The sequence below is a fragment of the Heterodontus francisci genome, chromosome 1 (genome assembly GCF_036365525.1).
Source record: "Heterodontus francisci isolate sHetFra1 chromosome 1, sHetFra1.hap1, whole genome shotgun sequence".
Lineage (NCBI taxonomy): Eukaryota > Metazoa > Chordata > Chondrichthyes > Heterodontiformes > Heterodontidae > Heterodontus > Heterodontus francisci.
Window position 1 is genome coordinate 214,995,983 of NC_090371.1, and position 19,968 is coordinate 215,015,950.

General features: G+C 44.3%; 1 protein-coding gene across 2 annotated transcripts in view; it reads left to right on the plus strand.

Moving 5' to 3' along the window:
* Positions 1–18,465, plus strand: part of LOC137355454 (uncharacterized) — a 121,566-nt gene extending 103,101 nt beyond the window's left edge. Inside the window, exon 7 of one of the 2 annotated variants that reach the window (XM_068020619.1) lies at positions 15,546–18,465. In XM_068020619.1, coding sequence (XP_067876720.1) covers positions 15,546–15,745 — 200 coding nt within the window. In that variant the 3' untranslated portion in view covers positions 15,746–18,465. The remainder of the gene's footprint in view (positions 1–15,545) is intronic. The other variant, XM_068020710.1, reaches the window with a different exon arrangement.
* Positions 18,466–19,968: the final 1,503 nt, after the last annotated feature.

Below are 19,968 nucleotides of genomic sequence, written 5' to 3' on the forward strand. Positions count from 1 at the left end.
GACAGGGAGGAGTGTGAGGCAGACCAGGAGCAGTGTGAAGCAGACCGGGATCACTAAAGTGGGAGAAAAGAAATCAAACTGTGACAACACAGGAAGGATGTGAGTTGATTGGCTGGTTGAGTACTGTAGTTTTGTTTCCCGTTTTCCAAAGTTAGGAAGTTAGTTGAAGGAGCTGGGAAATTAAAAATTTCAATTTTTTGTTGATAATATGAGTTAGGTTCCCTATATTTTAGTGACACCAACAGAATGGAAGTGAATCTCCTCTTTTATTTTTAAGCAGTGAGACTTATTAGTAGCAGTAAGGATTATTAGTAGTAGTGAGGTTTATTATCTAATGGATATAGGAATGGCAGGGCTGCTCCAACCTCTAGAGTGCACATCCTGTGCTATGTGGGAATGCCAGGACACTTCCCGTGTCCTGGATAGCCATATGTGCAGAAAGTGTCGTCAGTTGCAGCAGCTTGAGCTTCGGGTTTTGGAGCTCGACCAGTGTCATTGTGGTGTATCCGTGAGGTTGAGAGTTTTGTGGATAGCACATTTATAGATGTAGTCACCCCGCAGCTTAAGAGTATTCAGGGATTGAGGGAATGGGTGGCCACCAGACAATCAAGAAGAAACAGGCAGATAGTGCAGGAGACCCCTGAGTGCATCTCATTCTGCAACCAGTATTCAGTTGTGAATACTTGTGAAAGTGATGGTTCATCTGGGGAGTACAGCTAGAGCCAAGTCCACCATTGGCCTAGCTGTACGGAGGTGGGGGGGAGGGGGGCGGGAGGGGCAGAGAAGACTGGAAGAGCAATCGTGATAGGAGATTCAATAGTTAGGGAGTAGACAGGCATTTCTGTGGCCGCAGATGTGAATCCAGGATGGTGTGTTGCCTCACCAGTGCCAGGGCCAAGGCTGTCACTGAACGGCTGCAGAACACCCTGAGCGGGGAGCGAGAACAGGCAGCAGTTGTGGTCCACAATGGTACCAGCGACATAGGCAGAAAGAGCAATGTGGTCCTGCAGTCAGAATTTAGGGAGCTAGGTAGGAAATTAGCAAGCAGGATCTCAAAAGTAGTAATTTCCGGATTATTCCCAGTGCCACGCGCAAGTGAGTACATTCTATTTATATAGAAGGATAGTGCAGAGGAATGCGTGGCTGGAAAGATGGTACAGGAGGGAGGGTTTTAGATTCCTGGGACATTGGATCTGGCTGTGGGGCAGATGGGACCTGTACAGGCCGGATTGGTTGCATTTAAACAGAGCTGGGGCCAATGTTCTTGTGGGGCAATTTCCGAGTGCTGTTGGGGAGGGTTTAAACTAACCTGACAGGGGTGGGGGAGCCAGGAGGTAATATCAGAGATGGTGCACAGAATACTGGCAGAGACAGATAAACCTTGAGTAGAAAATAGTAAGTTATTAGGTGGGTTCAGAGTAAAGGAGAAAGTAATGAAGTCCAAATTAGATTTACTGTGCATGTATGTGAATGCGTGGAGTGTGGTAAATAGGGTTGGTGAGCTGCAGGTGCAGATTGCCACATTGAAATAGGATACAAGGTGTTCAGGAAAGAAAGGAAAGGAAGGGGGTGTGGTGGCAGTTTTGATTAAGGAGAATATTGCAGTGCTGGAGAGATAGGATATCCCAGAGGGGTCAAGGACAGAATTTATTTGGCTAGAGCTAAGGAATAAAAAAGGTGCACTTGCATTGCTTGTTGTAGTCTATAGGCCACCAACTAGTGGGAAAGATGTAGAGGAAAAAAATTACAATAAATTACAAAGAGGAGCAAGATTTATAGAGTAGTTATAATGGGGGACTTTAATTATCCACATATAGACTGGGATAGTATTAGTGTAAAGGGCAGAGGGGGGGCAAGAGTTCCTAGAGTGTGTTCAGGAAAATTTTCTATAGAAGTATTTCTCCAGTCCAATGAGAAAGGAGGCACGTCTAGCACTGGTTCTTGGGAATGAGGTGGGCCAAGTGGTTGGGGATCATTTAGGGGACAGTGATCATTGTATCGTAAGGTTTAGGTTGGCTATGGAAAAGGACAAGAGCAATCCAGAATAAGAATAATTAAGTGGGGGAAAGCCAATTTCAATGGGGTAAAAATGGATCTGACCCAGAAAAATTGGAGTCAAAGGTTCACAGGCAAAAGAGTAGCTGAACAATGGGCTGCCTTTAAAGAAGAGATAGTTTGGGCACAGTCAAGATATATTCCCACGAAGGGAAAAAGTAGTGCAAATAAATCCAGAGCTCCCTGGATGACAAAAGAGATAAAGATGAAGAAGAAAAAGTGTGCTTATGACAGATGTCAGATGGATAATATGACCGAGAACCAGGCTGAATATAGAAGATTCAGAAAGGAAGTGATAAAGCAGATAAGAGAAGCAAAGAGAGAGTATGAAGAGAGCTTGGGAACTAACACAATAAGGAATCCAAAAGTCTTCCATAGGCATATAAACAGTAAAAAGGTGGTAAAGTAGGACTCGGGCCGACTAGGGACCAAAAAGGGGATTTACGCATGGAGGCAGGGGCATAGCTGAGGTATTAAATGAATACTTTGCACCTGTCTTTACCAAGGAAGAAGATGCTGCACAGGTCATGGTGAAAGAAGAGGTAGTTCAGACACTTTAGCAGTTTAAAATTGATAAGGAGATGGTATTGGATAAGCCGTCTTACTTAAAGTTGATAAAGCATCAGGACCAAATGAGATACATCCAAGGATACTGAGGGAAGTGGGAGTGGAAATTGCGGAGGCACTGACCATAATCTTCCAAACCTCCTTAGATACAGGGGTGGTGCCAGAGGGCTGGAGAATTGCAAATGTTACATCCTTTTTCAATAAAGATAAGCCCATCAACTACAGGCCCGTCAATTTAACCTCGGTGGTGGGGAAGCTTCTAGAAATGATAATTTGGGAGAAAATTAATAGTCACTTGGGCAAATGCGGGTTAATTAAGGAAAGTCAGCATGGATTTGTTAAGGGAAATTCGTGTTTAACTTACTTGCTGGAGTTTTTAGAGGAGGTAACAGAGAACGTTGATGAGGGCAATGCTGTTTATGTGGTGTACAAGGACTTCCAAAAGGCATTTGATAAAGTGCCACACAACAGACTTGTGAGCAATGTTATAGCTCATGGAATAAAAGGGACAGTAGCAGCAAGGACACAAAATTGGCTGAGTGACAGGAAGCAGAGAGTAGTGGTTAATAGATTTTTTTGGGCTGGAGGAAGGTTTGTAGTGGAGTTCCCCAGGGGTTGGCGTTAGGACCCTTGCTCCTCCTGATATATATTAATGACCTAGACTTTGGTGTACAGGGCACAATTTCAAAATTTGCAGATGATACGAAACTTGGAAGCATTGTGAACTGTGAGGAGGATAATGTAGAACTTCAAAGGGGCATAGACAGGTTAGTGGAATGGGTGGACAAGTGGCAGATAAAATTTAATGCAGAGAAGAGTGAAGTGATTCATTTTGGTAGGAAGAATACAGAGAGACAATATAAAATAAAGGATACAATTCTAAAGGGCGTACAGGAGCAGAGGGATCTGGGGGTTTATGTGCTTAAATCATTTAAGGTGGCAGGACAGGTTGAGAGAGCAGTTAATAAAGTATACAGCATCCTAAGCTTTATTAATAGGGGTATAGTGTACAAAAGCAAGGAAGTAATGTTAAGCATGTATAAAACACTGGTTTGACCACAACTGAAGTATTGCGTCCAGTTTTGGGTGCCTCACTTTAGGAAAGATGTGAAGGCATTAGAGGGAATACAGAAAAGATCCACAAGAATGATTCCAGGGCTGAGGAATTTCAGTTACATAGATAGATTGGAGAAGTTGGAGAAGAGAAGGTTAAGAGGAGATTTGATGGAGGTTTTCAAAATCATGAGGGGTTTGGACAGAGTAGATAGGGAAAAACTTTCCCATTGGTGGAAGGATCGAGAACCAAAGGACACAGATATCTGTAAATTGGCAAAAGAAGCAATGGCGACATGAGGAAAAGCTTTTTCACACAGCGAGTGGCTAGGATCTGGAATGTACTGCCTGAGAGTGTGGTGGAGGCAGGTTCAATCGAGGCATGCAAGAGTAAACTGAATTGTTATCTGAAAAGGAAGAATGTGGAGGGCTTTAGGGAGAAGGCGGGGGAGTGGCAAATTGCTCCTTTGGTAAGCCAGCACAGACACGATGGGCCGAATGGTCTCCTTCTGTGCTGTAACAATTCTGTGATTCTATGAGATGTGCAAGAACTAAAGAGTGATGATATTAGGGGACTTTAATCACCCAAATATTGTTTGGGACAATGTTAGAGCAAAGAGAAAGGAGGGGGAGGAATTTCTGAAACAAAAACAGAAAATGTTGGAAATTCTCAGCAGGTCAGGCAGCATCTGCGGAGAGAAAAACAGAATTAACGTTTCAGATCTGGGACCTTCACCAGAACTGGCAAAAGTTATAAATGTAATAGGTTTTGAGCAAGTGAAAGGGGGTAGGGGGAAGAAGAACAGAAGTCAAGATCTGTTATAGGGTGGAGAGCAGGAGAGATTAAATGACAAAAGCTTTCATGGTACAAAGCCAAAGGGAGTGGTAAAGGGACAGGTAAAGAAACAAGATGTGTCTGGATGAGGTGTAAATGGCAGGATAACAGACAAAGAATAGAGATTAAAAAAGAAATGGGGGGTTGGAAAACGAACCAGCAAAAAAAATAAAAAAGAGGGAAGAGGTTATGATCTAAAATTATAGAACTCAATGTTGAGTCCAGAAGGCTGTAAAGTGCCCAGCCAAAAGATGAGGATCTGTTCTTCAAGCTTGCACTGAGCTTCATTGAAAGACTGCAGGCCAAGGACAGAAAGGTCAGAGTGGAAGCAAGGTGGAGAATTGAAATGACAAGCGACAGGAAGCTCAGAGTCACTCTGAAAGATGAACGGAGGTGTTTTGTAAATCAGTCACCCAGTCTACATTTTGTCTCCCCAATGTGGAGAGGAGACCACATTGTGAGAAGCGAATACGGAATACTAAATTGAAAAAAGTACAAGGAAATCACTGTTTCATTTAGAAGGAGTGTTTGGAGCCCTGGACAGTGAGAAGGGAGGAGGGAAAAGGGCAGGTGCTGCATCTCCTGTGCTTCGATGAAAAGATGCCATAGGAAAAGGGGATGGTGTTGGGAGTGACTGAGGAGTGGACCAGGGTGTCACGGAGGGAACAGTCCCTTCGGAATGTTGAAAGTGGAGAGGAGGGGAAGTTGTGTTTGGTGGTGGCATCACGCTGGAGGTGGCAGAAATGGCGGAGGATGATCTGTTGAATACAATGGCTAGTGAGGTGGAAGGTGAGGACAAGGGGGACCATACTGTGGTTCTGGGAGGGAGGGAAAGGGGTGAGAGAAGAAGAGTGTGAAATAGATCAGACACAGTTGAGGGCCCTCATGGTTGGTGAGAGGGTGTGGATGGTGGGGGGTGGAATCGTTGGTTGAGGAAAAGGAAGACATATCGGAAGCACTAGTATGGAAGGTTGCATCGTCCGAACAGATATGATGGAGATGGAGAAACTGGGAGAATGAATCAAGTCCTTGAAGGAAGTGGAAAGGAAGAAAGAGAAGTTGAGGAAGGGAAGAGTCGTAGACGGACCATGTGAATGTGAGAGAAGTGTGGAAATTGGAAACAGTCAATTAAATTTTCCAGTTCACAGCACAAGCAGGAAGTGGCACCAAAATAGTCATCAATGTACCAGAAGAAGATGTGAGGTAGCAGGCCTGAGTAGGACTGGAACAAGGAATGTTCCACATATCACACAAAAAGGCAGGCATAGCTAGGACCCATGCAGGTACCCATAGCAACACCTTTTGTTTTTGGAGGAAGTGAGTGGGGTTGAAGGAGAGGTTGTTCAATATGAGAACAAGTTCAGCCAGGCAGAGGAGGGTGGTGGTGGATGGGGACTGGTTGGGCCTCCGTTGAAGGAAAAAGCGGAGAATCCTCAGACCGTACTGGTGGGGGATGGAGGTGTAGAGGAATTGGACATCCATGGCGAAGAGGAGACGGTGAGGGCTGGAAAACTGGGAACTGTTGAAGTAATGGAGGGCCTCGGAAGAGTCACGGGAAGAGACTGGACAAAGGAAATAAAAGTAGAGTCAGATAGGAAGAAATCAGTTCACTGGCGCAGGAACAAGCTGAAACAATGGGTCTACTAGGTCTGTCTTGTTTGTGGATTTTGGGAAGGAGGTAGAAATGGATGTAAGGGGTTGAGGAATTATAAGGTTGGAGGCCATAAAGGGAAGCTCTCCAGGGTGAGGTCAGAATTTTTGAAATGGGTTCAGGAGAACTTCCTTGACTAGTATGTTCTTGGTCCAACTAGGAAAGAGGCATTACTGGATCTGTTGCTTGGGAACGAGGTAAGCCAAGTGGCCTAAGTGCCTGGGAGAATACCTGGGTAAGAGTGGTCATTGTATCATAAAGTATATATCAGTAATGGAGAGCAAGACTTCTACTGGTAGGGTAGGGATCCTGAAGAACCAAGACAGCATGGAGTGGGCTTCACCATCAGAAACTCTTTGCTCAGCATGATAGAGCCACCTTCAAATGGCTTGGAACGCATACTGTCCATCCGACTGCTCACCGCCTCTGGTCCAGTACACCTACTCAGCATTTATGCTCCAACACTCTGCTCCCCACATGAAGTTAAAGACCAGTTCTATGAGGAACTCCATAATATCATTAGTAGCATTCCTAATACCGAACATTTGTTCCTGCTGGGGGACTTTAATGCCAGGGTTGGGGCCGACCATGACTCATGGCCCTCCTGCCTTGAGCGCCATGGCATTGGAAGGATGAATAAGAATGGACAGAGACTGCTGGAGTTGTGTACCTATCACAACCTCTGCATCACCAACTCGTTCTTTCATACTAAACCCTGTCATCAGGTTTCATGGAGGCACCCAAGATCACATTGTTGGCACCAGCTGGACCTCATCGTCACAAGGCGAGCCTCTTTAAACAGTGTCCAAATCACACGCAGCTTCCACAGTGCAGACTGCGACACTGACCACTCCCTGGTGTGCAGCAAAGTTAAACTCAAACCAAAGAAGCTACATCACTCCAAGCAGAAGGGCCGCCCTCGCATCAACACTAATAGAATTTCTTATCCACAACTGTTACATAAGTTTCTAAATTTACTTGAAAAAGCCCTTCAAAACACTCCTGCAGGGGATGCAGAGATGAAGTGGGCCCACATCAGAGACGCCATCTATGACTCAGCAATGACCACCTTTGGCAAATGTGAGAAGCAGAATGCAAACTGGTTTCAATCTCACATGGAAGAGCTGGAACCTGTCATAGCCGCTAAGCGCACTGCACTGTTGAACTACAAGAAAGCCCCAGCAAGTTAACATCTGTAGCACTTAAAGTAGCCAGAAGTGCTGCACAAAGAACAGCCAGGTGCTGTGCAATTGACTACTGGCAACACCTATGCAGCCATATTCAGCTGGCCTCCGACACCAGAAATATCAGAGGAATGTATGATGGCATTAAAAGAGCTTTTGGGCCAACCATCAAGAAGATCGCCCCCCTCAAGTCTAAATCAGGGGACACGATCACTGACCAATGCAAGCAAATGGATCGCTGCGTGGAGCACTACCTAGAACTGTTCTCCAGGGAAAATGTTGTCACTGAGACCGCCCTCAATGCAACCCGGTCTCTGCCAGTCATGGATGAGCTGGACGAACAGCCAACAAAATCGGAACTCAGTGATGCCATTGATTCTCTAGCCGGTGGAAAATCCCCTGGAAAGGACGGCATTACCCCTGAAATAATCAAGCGTGCCAAGCCTGCTATGCTCTCAACATTCCATGAACTGCTTTGCCTGTGCTGGGATGAGGGAGCAGTACCACAGGATATACGCGATGCCAATATCATCACCCTCTATAAGAACAAAGGTGACCACGGTGACTGCAACATCTGCCGTGGAATCTCCCTGCTCAGCATAGTGGGGAAAGTCTTCGCTCAAATCATTTTAAACAGACTCCAGAAGCTGGCTGAGCGTGTCTACCCTGAGGCCCAGTGAAGCTTTCGAGCAGAGAGATCCACCATTGACATGCTGTTCTCTCTTCGCCAGCTACAGGAGAAATGCCGTGAACAACAGATGCCCCTCTACGTTGCTTTCATAGATCTCACCAAAGCCTTTGACCTCGTCAGCAGACGTGGTATCTTCAGACTACGAGCAAAGATCGGATGTCCACCAAAGCTACTAAGTATCATCACCTCATTCCATGACAATATGAAAGGCACAATTCAGCATAGCAGTGCCTCATCAGACCCCTTTCCTATCCTGAGTGGTGTGAAACAGGGCTGTTTTCTCGCACCTACACTGTTTGGGATCTTTTTCTCCCTGCTGCTCTCACATGCGTCCAAGTCTTCAGAAGAAGGAATTTTCCTCCACACAAGATCAGATGGCAGGTTGTTCAACCTTGCCCGTCTTAGAATGAAGACCAAGGTATGGAAGGTCCTCATCAGGGAACTCCTCTTTGCTGACGATGCTGCATTAACATCCCACACAGAAAAGTGTCTGCAGACACTCATTGACAGGATTGCAGCTGCCTGCAACGAATTTGGCCTAACCATCAGCCTCAAGAAAACGAACATCATGGGACAGGATATCAGAAATGCTCCATCCATCAGTATCGGCGACCACGCTCTGGAAGTGGTTCAAGAGTTCACCTACCTAGGCTCAACTATCATCAGTAACCTGTCTCTCGATGCAGAAATCAACAAGCACATGGGAAAGGCGTCCGCTGCTATGTCCAGACTGGCCAAGAGGGTGTGGGAAAATGGCGCACTGTCACGAAACACAAAAGTCCGAAACACAAGCCTGTGTCCTCAGTACCTTGCTCTACGGCAGCAAGGTCTGGACAATGTATATCAGCCAAGACCGATGTCTCAATTCATTCCATCTCCAGAGAATCCTTGGCATCAAGCGGCAGGACCGTATCTCCAACACAGAAGTCCTCGAGGCGGCCAACATCCCCAGCATATACACCCTTCTGAGCCAGCGGCGCTTGAGTTGGCTTGGCCATGTGAGCCACATGGAAGATGGCAGGATCCCCAAGGACACATTGTACAGCGAGCTCGTCACTGGTATCAGACCCACCGGCTGTCCATGTCTCCGCTTTAAAGACGTCTGCAAACGCGACATGAAGTCCTGTGACATTGACCACAAGTCGTGGGAGTCAGTCGCTAGTGATCGCCAGAGCTGGCGGACAGCCATAAAGGCGGGGCTAAAAAGTGGCGAGTCGAAGAGACTTAGCAGTTGGCAGGAAAAAAGACAGAAGCGCATGGAGAGAGCCAACTGTGTAACAGCCCCGACAACCAATTTTATCTGCAGCGCCTGTGGAAGAGTCTGTCACTCTAGAATTGGCCTTTATAGCCACTCCAGGCACTGCTTCACAAACCACTGACCACCTCCAGGCGCTTACCCATTGTCTCTCGAGACAAGGAGGCCAAAGAAGAAGAAGGTATCAGTAATGGAGAAGGGCAAAGACTAAAGTAGAACTTACCAACTGGAAGAGGGCTAACTTCAGTAGGATGAGAGGGGATGTAGACAGGGTAAAATAGAGCCATAGTTTGACAGGAAAATCTGTAACAGAGCAATGGGTGATCTTTAAGGAGGAGATGTTTTAAGTCCAGGCTGGGTACATTCCAACAATAGGGAAAAGCAGGGGAACCAATGCCAGTGCTCCTTGGATGACAAAGCAAACAGAGAATATGATGAAACAAAAAAAAGAGGGTGAATGATGCATGTCAGGTAAATTCCTCAAGCGAGAACCAGACCAAATACAATAAGTTGAGAGGGGAAGTGAAAAGGAAAATAAAACTGGCAAAGAGACAATATGAGAATAGAAAGATAGTTAACATAAAAGATAACCCAAAAATCTTCTTCCGGCATGTAAATCGTAAGCAGGTAGTAAGAGGTGAGATAGGACCCATTAGGAGCAACAGAAGTGATATATGCTTAGAAGTGCAGGGCAAGTCTATAATATTAATGAAGACTTTGTATTGGTGTTTACTAAGGAAGAGGATTCTGACAGAATATTGGTAGAAGTGGAGATGGTAGAGGACATCAAGGCAGCATTTGACTGAGTGTGGCATCAAGGAGCCCTAGCAAAACTGGAGCCAATGGGAATCAGGGGGAAATCTCACGACTGGTTGGAGTTGTACTTAGCACAAAGGAAAATGGTTATAGTTGTTGGAGGTCAATCATCTCACCTCTAAGAGATCACTACAGGAGTTCTTCAGGGTAGTGTCCTCGGCCCAACCATCTTCAGCTGCTTCATCAATGACCTTCCTTCAATCATAAGGTCAGAAGTGGGGATGTTCACTCATGATTGAACAATGTTCAGCACCATTCGCAACTCCTCAGATACTGAAGCAGTCCGAATAGACATGCAGCAAGACCAGGGCAATATCCAGGCTTGGGCTGATATGTGGCAGGTAACATTCATGCCACACAAGTACCAGGCAAGAGAGAATCCAACCATCTCCCCTTGACATTCAATGGCATTATGATTACTGAATCCCCCACTATCAACAGCCTGAGGGTTACCATTGACCAGAAACTGAACTACACCGTGGCTACAAGAGCAGGTCAGAGGCTAGGAATCATGCGGCGAGTAACTCAACTCCTGACTCTCCAAAGCTTGTCCACCATCTACAAGGCACAGGTCAGGAGTGTGATGGGTGCAGCTCCAACAATATTCAAGAAGCTTGACACCATCCAGGACAAAGCAGCCCGCTTGATTGGCACACCATCCAACACCTTCAACATTCACTCCCTTAACCACCAACATACAGTGGCAGCAGTGTGTACCATCTAAAAGATGCACTGCTGCAATGCACCAAGGCTCCTTCGACAGCACCTTCAAAACCCGCGACTTCTACCACCTAAAAGGACAAGGGTAGCAGTTACATGGGAACACCAGCACCTGAAAGTTCCCCTCTAAGCCACACACCATCCTGACTTGGAACTATATCGCTGTTCCTTCACTGTCGCTGGGTCAAAATCCTGGAACTCCCTTCCTAACGGCACTGTGGATGTACCTACCACACATGGACTGCAGCTGTTCAAGAAGGCAGCTCACCACCACCTTCTCAAGGGCAATTAGGGATGGGCAATAAATGCTGGCCTTGGCAGCGACGCCCACATTCCATGAACGAATAAAAAAAAATGGATGGGGTGAAAATTGATACGCAGGATGCACTGGAAAGTCTGGCTATGCTTAGAGTGGATAAGTCACCCGTTCGGGATGGCTTGCATCCCAGGTTGCGAAGGGAAGTGGGGGTGGAAATAGCGGAAGGGCTTGCCATAATCTTACAATCTTCCTTAGATACGGGGGAAGTGCCATATGATTGGAGAGTGGCAAACGTGACACCCATATTCAAGAAAGGGTGTAAGGACATTCCTAGTAACTACAGACTGGTCAGTTTAATATCAGTGGTGGGTAAGGTTTTAGAAACACTAATCAGTTTAATTAAGGATAGCCAGCATGGATTTCTAAAAGGCAGATCATATTTGACTAATCTAATTGAAGTTTTTGATGAAGTAACATAGGAGGTTGATGAAGGGAAAGCAATGGATGTTGTCTATATGGATTTTAAGAACGTGATTGACAAAGTATTGCATAAAGGTTGGTTAACAAAATTAAGACTCATGGAATAGGAAAGGAGCAAGTTGTGGTAAATGGATGTTTTTCAGATAGGAGGAAGTGGACAGTGCTGTTTCCCAAGGGTCAGAGCTATGACCACTGTTTTTTTAAATATTTATATAAATGAATTAGATATTGGAATACAGAGTAAAATTTTAAAATTTGCCGTTGAAACCAAACTTGGAGGTATGGCAAACAGTGAGGATGATACCAGTCAATTGCAATTGGACGTAGATAGTCTACAAACATGTGTAGACAAGTGGCAGATGGAATTTAATACAGAGAAGCTTGGGGTGATGCATTTTGGCAGAAGGGATAGGGAGAGGCAATACATACTTAATGGCACAGTTCTAAAGAGTGTGCAGGGACAGTGGGATCTAGGGGTTCATGTGATTAGATCTTAGAATGTGGCCAGACATATTGAGAGCAGTTAGTAAAGCATATAGGATCTTGAGCTTCATAAATAGAGGTATTGGATACAAAAGCATGGAACTTATGCTGAACCTTTATAAAGCTCTGGTTAAACCACAACTAGAGTATAGCATTTAGTTCTGGTCACCATACTTCAGAAAGAATGTGAAGGTCCTTGAGAGAGTGCAGAGGAGATTTACAAGAATGGTTCCAGATATGAGAGAATTTAGCCACAAGGTAAGGTTGGAGAAGCTGGGGTTGTTCTCTTTGGAACAAAGGAGGTTGAGGGGAGCTCTGATAGATGTGTGCAAGATTATGACAGGTTTTAATAAGGTAGACAAATAAACGCTGTTCCCATTAGCTGATTGTACAAGGACTAGGGGACAGAGAGTTAAGGTTTTGGGCAAGAGACACAAGGGCGATGTGAGAAAAACTTCTATACACAGCGAGTGGTAATGACCTGGAACTTGCTGCCTAGAAGGCTGTTAGAAGCAGAGATGATCAATGATTTCAAAAGGAAATTGGATAGGCACTTGAAGGAAATAAACTTGCTGTCTTTTGGGAATAGAACAGGGGAATGGACTGACTGGATTGCTCTACAGAGAGTCAGTAAGGATTCCATGGGCCGAATGTCCACCTTCTGTGCGATAATGACTCTTTGACTCGAGACTTGAGACTAGCGAGACCCTGAAGAACCACATCTGCAATAGGTGTCTCTGTAACTCATGGAACTTCGGCTCAGAGTTGTTGGCTGGAGTCTGAGCTGCAGACATAGTGGGGCATCAGGGAAGGGAGAGTTACCTGGATATTTTATTCATACCTCTTAGGTTAAGTATTATTTTAGAGTTGGTCAATGGTCAGGGACAGGAGGATGTGACTGTGAGTCAGGCAAGTATGGGACCCAGGATGTAGTGATGAAGGACCCTTGGCCCTTGACTTTCTCCAACAGGTACGGGTTACTTGCTACCTGTGCAGATGAGAACAGGGGCGGATGGGCTGACCATGGCACCATGATACAGGGGGCCATCCATGTAGGGGAAGAATAAAGGAATGCGATAGTGGTAGGTAATAGCATAGTCAGGGGAATATATACTGTTCTTTGCAGCCACGACCAGGAGTTCTGAAAGTTGTATTGCCTATCCGGTGACGGGTTAAAGGATATCTCATCGCGGCTGAGAAGAACTTGGAGTAAGAGGGGGAGGATCCAGTTGTCATGGTCCATGTAGGAACCAAAGTCATAGGTAGAACTGAATGAGGTATCCTGATCGGGCACCCTGTGCCCCACAGAGGGCAACCCCCGAAACCACAACAATCCCAATGCACAACATGCCCCCTGCCCCCCCAAACGGACCATCCTTGCCTAGCCAGGGCTCAACCAATTGTCCCTGGCGAGGCCCTAAAAATGTACCTTTTTTGTGGGGCCACCTGTCATCTTCATCCTGCAGCTGGGTGTAGTCCCAGCAGTGGCCACCACTCCCGGTGGCACTGCTGGGACTAAGAGCTGCCGGCCTGCTGACTGGCTGGCAGCGCCATTAGGTGAGACCTCCTGCTTCAATGAGGTGGAAGTCCCGCCCAAGACCAATTAAGGGCCTGGGGAGCATAACATCTAGTCTGGATCCCCAGGCCTGGCGGAGGCTGGCTGTCCACCGATTTTTCAGCCGGGGGATGGGTCCCCCCCCACCCACCATAAAATTCTGGCTGAGGAGCAATTTTTTCTCTCAGAGGGTTGTGAATCTTTGGAACTCTCTTCCTCAAAAGGCAGTGGAAGCAGAGTCTTTAAATATTTTTAAGGCAGAGGTGGATAGATTCTTGATAAGCAAGCGGGTGAAAGGTTAGCAGGGGTAGGCGGGAATGTGGAGCTGAGGTTACAATCAGATCAGACATGATCTTTTTGAATGGTGCAGCAGGCTCGAGGGGCCGAGTGGCCTACTCCTGCTCCTAATTCGTATGTTCGCATGTAAGGATTGGGAGAGTTTTAGAAAACAGCAATGGCCAAAAATTGATAAAAAGGGAAAAAATAGAATATGAGAATAAACTGACCAAAAAAGATTGTAAAAGCTTCTACAGCTGTGTAAAAAGGAAGAGAGTAGCAAAAGTAAACACTGGTCCTTTAGAGTCTGAGACCAGAGAAATTATCATGGGGAATAAGGAAATGGCAAGGACAGTGAACAAATATTTTGTGTATGACTTCACAGTGACACACAAAGCATGTCAAAAACAGTATTCAATACCCTCCTGACCAGCCTCCTACCTTCTGTAATCTTGAACTCATCCAAAACTCTGCCACCCATATCCTAACGCATGCCAAGTCCCATTCACCCATTGGCTCACAGTCTGGCAACTCCTCAATTTTAAAATTATCATCCTTGTTCTCAAATCCCTCAATGGCTTTGCCCCTCCCTATCCTAAACCTTCTCCAGCCCTACAACCCTCTGAGATCTCTGCCCTCCTCTAATTCTGGCCTCTTGTGCATCCCTGATTTTAATCACTCCATCGTTGTCACTTGTGCCTTCAGCTGCTGAGGCTTGAAATTTTGAAGCGCCATGGAACGTTTTAAAATATTAAAGGCATTCTGTAACACTATATAAATACAAGCTGTTGTTCACTCTGCCTGATATTCTTTTCCATTTAAATAGAAAATCAGGCAGAGTATAAAATGTACAGTTGATTGGCTATTGCCCCTTTTATATTTTATTTAGAGATACAGCACTGAAACAGGCCCTTCGGCCCATTGAGTCTGTGACGACTATCAACCACCAATTTATACTAATCCTACAGTAATCCCACTACCCTCTCTCATCCCCACCTTCCCTCAATTCCCCTACCACCTACCTATACTAGGGGCAATTTCTAATGGCCAATTTACCTATCAACCTGTAAGTCTTTGGCTGTGGGAGGAAACCAGAGCACCCGGTGAAAAGCCACGTGGTCACAGGGAGAACTTGCAAACTCCGCACAGGCAGTACCCAGGATTGAACCCAGGTCGGTGGAGCTGTGAGGCTGCGGTGCTAACCACTGTGCCGCCCATAATTTTGCATTACCATCCAAGACAAATTCAAACCCCAGTGTTTCTATATTTCTTAATTCAGTCAATTTGTCATAGTCGCACTTTCAGAATCTAAAAACACCTAAAATGAGATGTGTATCAACATGGCCTTTGTTCCACTCTGAACTGTTTAAGTGTTTAAGTAGTATAGGAGATGACGGTGCCTATTGATATAGTGGCTTAGAAAATAAGAATACATATTATAATATTGTTTTAATATTAAGTATCACTATGAATGGTACCATGTCCAAATTGTTCAAAACGGTGCGGTAATTTCACCAGAAGACTTAAAGGTTTGAAATGAATTTGAAATGAAACCCTTTTAAGTTTTCAATGAAACAAAATGTTTTACTAAATGAATCTTAGGTCAATGCTGCGCATGAATCCCTATTTCCTTAAATCTTATCTAAAGTTTTTTTCCATTTGCAGAATCTATGGCAGTGGAGCGACTAGTGAGAACTCTCGCTAGTAATCCTCGATATGTGCAAATGGAAGATCCTCATTTCCAGCTTACCAACAGTGCCTGTCTGTGGAAGATGACCCTCAAACCATATATCTATGATTATCAAATTCACCCAGAGTGGGTGACCCAGCCCTGGCACACACAGTACAGACAAAGTCAAACATGAACCTTGTACCTTGACATAAACCTTGACGCTGTAAGAAACGAAGATTGTTGTCAAGGCAATCTTGGGAAAAAAAAGTTACCAATAATCATTAGCTTTAAAAATCTTGTGTTTATTATTTTAATGACTTTTTAAAAATATGTTTGTTTAAACAGTGGTTGTTGATGGCAGCCAATGAACTAGTTTGAGATTATTATTGAGCTGAGCAATGTGAAGGGAGATGAGTTAACATTAGTTTATAGCCCAGATAGCCTGTTGTTGGGAAACTGCTAGAGTCTTTAATTAAGGATAGGGTGACTGAACAGCTTGAAAATTTTCAGCTGATCAGAGAGAGCCTGCATGAATTCTAAAGAGTCGGTCATACCTGACAAATCTGATGGAAATTTTGAAGAGGTGACTGAAGTAGTGGACAGGGGAGTCTATATGGATGTAATTTATATGGACTTCCAGAAGGCATTTGATAAAGTCCACCATAAGAGATTGTTAGCTAAAGTTGAAACACATGGAATTGAAAGCAAATTATTGACCTGGTTAGGAAATTGGCTGAGCGAAAGGAGACAGAGAATAGGGATAGTGGGTTGGTACTCTAATGGGCAGGATGAGACAAGTGCTGTTCCACAAGAATCTGTGTTGGTGCTTCAACTATTCACTGTATTCATTAACGACATGGATGATGGGATAAAAAGCCACAAATCCAATTTTGCTGATGTCACAGATAGGTGGTATTGTAAGCAATGTAGATGGATGTATATAATTACAAAAAGATGTTGATAGATTAAGTGAATGGGCAAAACAGTGGCAAATGGATTTCAATGTAGGCAATTGTGTACACTTTGGACCTAAAAAGGATTTTAAAAAAAGGGTACTTTCTAAATGCTGAAAAGCTAGAAATAGTGGAGGTCCAAAGAGATCATTAAAATACCATGAACAGGTGAGTTTCGTTAAGTTTTTGATGAGGTAACAGTGAAGGTTGATGAGGGTAATGCGGTTGATGTGGTGTACATGGACTTCCAAAAAGCATTCGATAAAGTGCTACATAATAGGCTAGTTTGAAAAGTTGAAGCCCCTGAAATAAAACAGAAAGTGACAGCATGGTTACGAAATTGGCTGAGTCACAGGAAACAGAGAAAAGAGGTGAAAGGTTGTTTTTGGATTGGAGGAAGGTATATAGTGGGTTTCCCCAGGGGTCGATATTAGGACCACTGCATGATATATATTAATGGCCTAGACTTGGGTGTGCAGGACACAATTTCAAAATTTACAGATGATACAAAACTTGGAAGTACTGTGAAGAGGATAGTGATAGACTTCAAGAGGACATAGAGAGGCTGGTGGAACGGCGGACACATGGCAGATGGAATTTAATGCAGAGAAGTGTGAAGTGATACATTTTAATAGGAAGAACAAGTAGAGGCAATATAAAATAAAGGATACAATTCTAAAGGTAGTGCAGGAGCAGAGGGACCTGGGGATTTATGTACACAAATCGTTGAAAGTGGCAGGTCAGGTTGAGAAACTGGTTAATAAGGCATATGGGATCCTGGGCTTTATAAATAGAGGCGTAGAGTACAAAAGCAAAGAAATTATGCTGAGCCTTTAAAAAGCACTGGTTCAGCCTTAACTGTAGTATTACATTCAATTCTGGTCACCACACTTTAAGAAGGATGTGAAATCATTAGAGAGGTGGAGGAAAGTTTTACGAGAACGGTTCCAAAGATGAGGGACTTCAGTTACGTGAATAGATTGGAGAAGCTGGGCTGTTCTCCTTAGAGAAGGTTAAGAGGACATTTGATAGAGGTTTTCAAAATTAAGAGAGGTCTGGACAGGGTAGATAGGGAGAAATTGTTCCCATTGGCAGAAGGGTTGAAAACCAGAGGACAGTGATTTCAGGTGAATGGCAAAAAAAAGGCTGCATAAGGAAAAACTTTTTTACACAGCAAGTGGTTAGGATCTGAAATGTGCTGTCGGAGAGTGTGGTGGAGGCAGATTCAATTGTGGCTTTCAAAAGGGAATTGGATAATTAACTGAAGAGAAAAAAAATTGCAGGGTTACAGGGAAAATACAGGGGAGTGGGACTGGCTGAGTTGCTCTTGCTGAGAGCTGGCACAGACACGACAGGCTGAATGGCCTCCTCCTGTGCTGTAACCATTCTATGATTGTAGGATTCTCGGTACAGAAAATAATCAAAAAGGCTAATGGCATGCTGGCCTTTATATCAAGAGGACTGGAATACATGAGGGTAGAAGTCATGTTTCAGATTTACAAAGCCCTAGTTGAACCACATCTATACTACTGCGAGCAGGTCTGGGCATCACACCTTAGGAAGGATACATTGGCCATGGAGAGAGAATGATACTTGCACTCCAAGGGTAAAGCTATGAGGAGAGATTACACAAACTAGGGTTGCATTCCCTGGAGTTTAAAAGATGAAGGGGTGATTTGAAGTTTTCAAGATAGTAAGGGAAACAGATAGGGTATATTGGGAGAAACTATGTCTGCTAGTTGGGGAATCTAAAAAATAGCAATTGATACTAGATCAATTGTTAATTTTAAAACTGAAATTGATAGATTTTTGCTAGCCAAAGAATATGGGGCAAAGGCAGGTATATGGAGTTAGGTCGCACACCACCCATGATCTCATTGAATGGCGGTACAGGTTCGAGGGACTAAATGGCTTAGTCCTGTTCCTATGTTCCTTTTCGTACAAATATAACCATGAACCCTGAGTGTTTCACTAATTCGGGTCATTCATAGTGGCGCAGTGGTTAGCACCGCAGCCTCACAGCTCCAGAAACCTGGGTTCAGTTCTGGGTACTGCCTGTGTGGAGTTTGCAAGTTCTCCCTGTGTCTGCGTGGGTTTCTGCTGGGCGCTCTGGTTTCCTCCCACAGCCAAAGACTTGCAGGTTGATAGGCAAATTGACTGTTGTAAATTGCCCCTAGTGTAGGTAGGTGGTAGGAGAATGGTGGGGATGTGGTAGAGAATATGGAGTTAATGTAGGATTAGTATAAATGGGTGGTTGTCAGTCAGCACAGACTCACTGGGCCGAAGGGCCTGTTTCAGTGCTGTATCTCTAAATAAATAGCCTTTAATAATGTCAGTGAGTGTTCAGTGGGTTAAAAATACAGAGCACCATTAGGATTAAAAAGATGCATATTAAAGGTAATTTTCACTGTGTTGGGGAGAGAAAGTCTGGAAGAATCATACATCAGGATGAAGCAACACAATTTTTTCTGACATGAATTAAGTCATCATGATGGAAGTTATATCATTATGTTACATGTTTGCAAACAATGGATAAGTGCTTGCTGTCCACTTTCCACAAGTGGTGCTGCCTGTTTGAAATACGAACTTATGAACAATGACGGACAGTAAAAAAGCCCTCTGATATATCTGCCCTCTCCCACACAATTGTGATATCTTGTGCATCACGATGTATGCACACCCTACCCCACCCAAAAACATGTGATCTCCTGGGAGGCAAGAAATTAGATTTTAAAAAACCTCTACGACTCCTTTAGGTGATCAAAAACCAGTTCAGGAGATCACTCTGGCCCTGTTAATTCTGTACAGTACTTATCTTTTGTACGAGGTGATCTCTGACCTAGCCAGAAACATATCCAGCTCTCACTTGAAGGAATGGAAACTCTTAGTACCAGTCTATTGCAAAGAAGTTACTAACACTAACATTTGCTCCAGATGCTCATTCGATTATTTTCATTCCCTGAATTTTAAGGAGGGAGTCTTGCCATCAGAACCTGTTTTAAGGAACAAATTGTTTGAAGAATTATAATCAACAGGCTCATCTCCTATCCAGGTCACTTAAGTTTGGAACATTTTATTTAACTGTTGAGTGAGATGAGATCATTGAGTTGTTACTGAGTCAGATTGTATGAGTAAATTGAATTAATATTAGTAGGCATACAGTTATTGATCTTGCATTTTGGCCCAGGCCTCACAATATTCAGCTACTTCATCAATGACCTTCCCTCCATCATAATGTCAGAAATGGGGATGTTTGCTGATGATTGTACAGTTTTCAGTACCAGTTGCGACTCCTCAGATACTGAAACAGTCTGTGTCCATATGCAGCAAGACCTGGACAACATTCAGGCTTGGGCTGATAAGTGGCAAGTAACATTCATGCCACACAAGTGCCAGGCATTAACCATCTCAAACAAGAGAGAACCTATCCATCTCCCCTTGATGTTCAATGGCATTATCATCA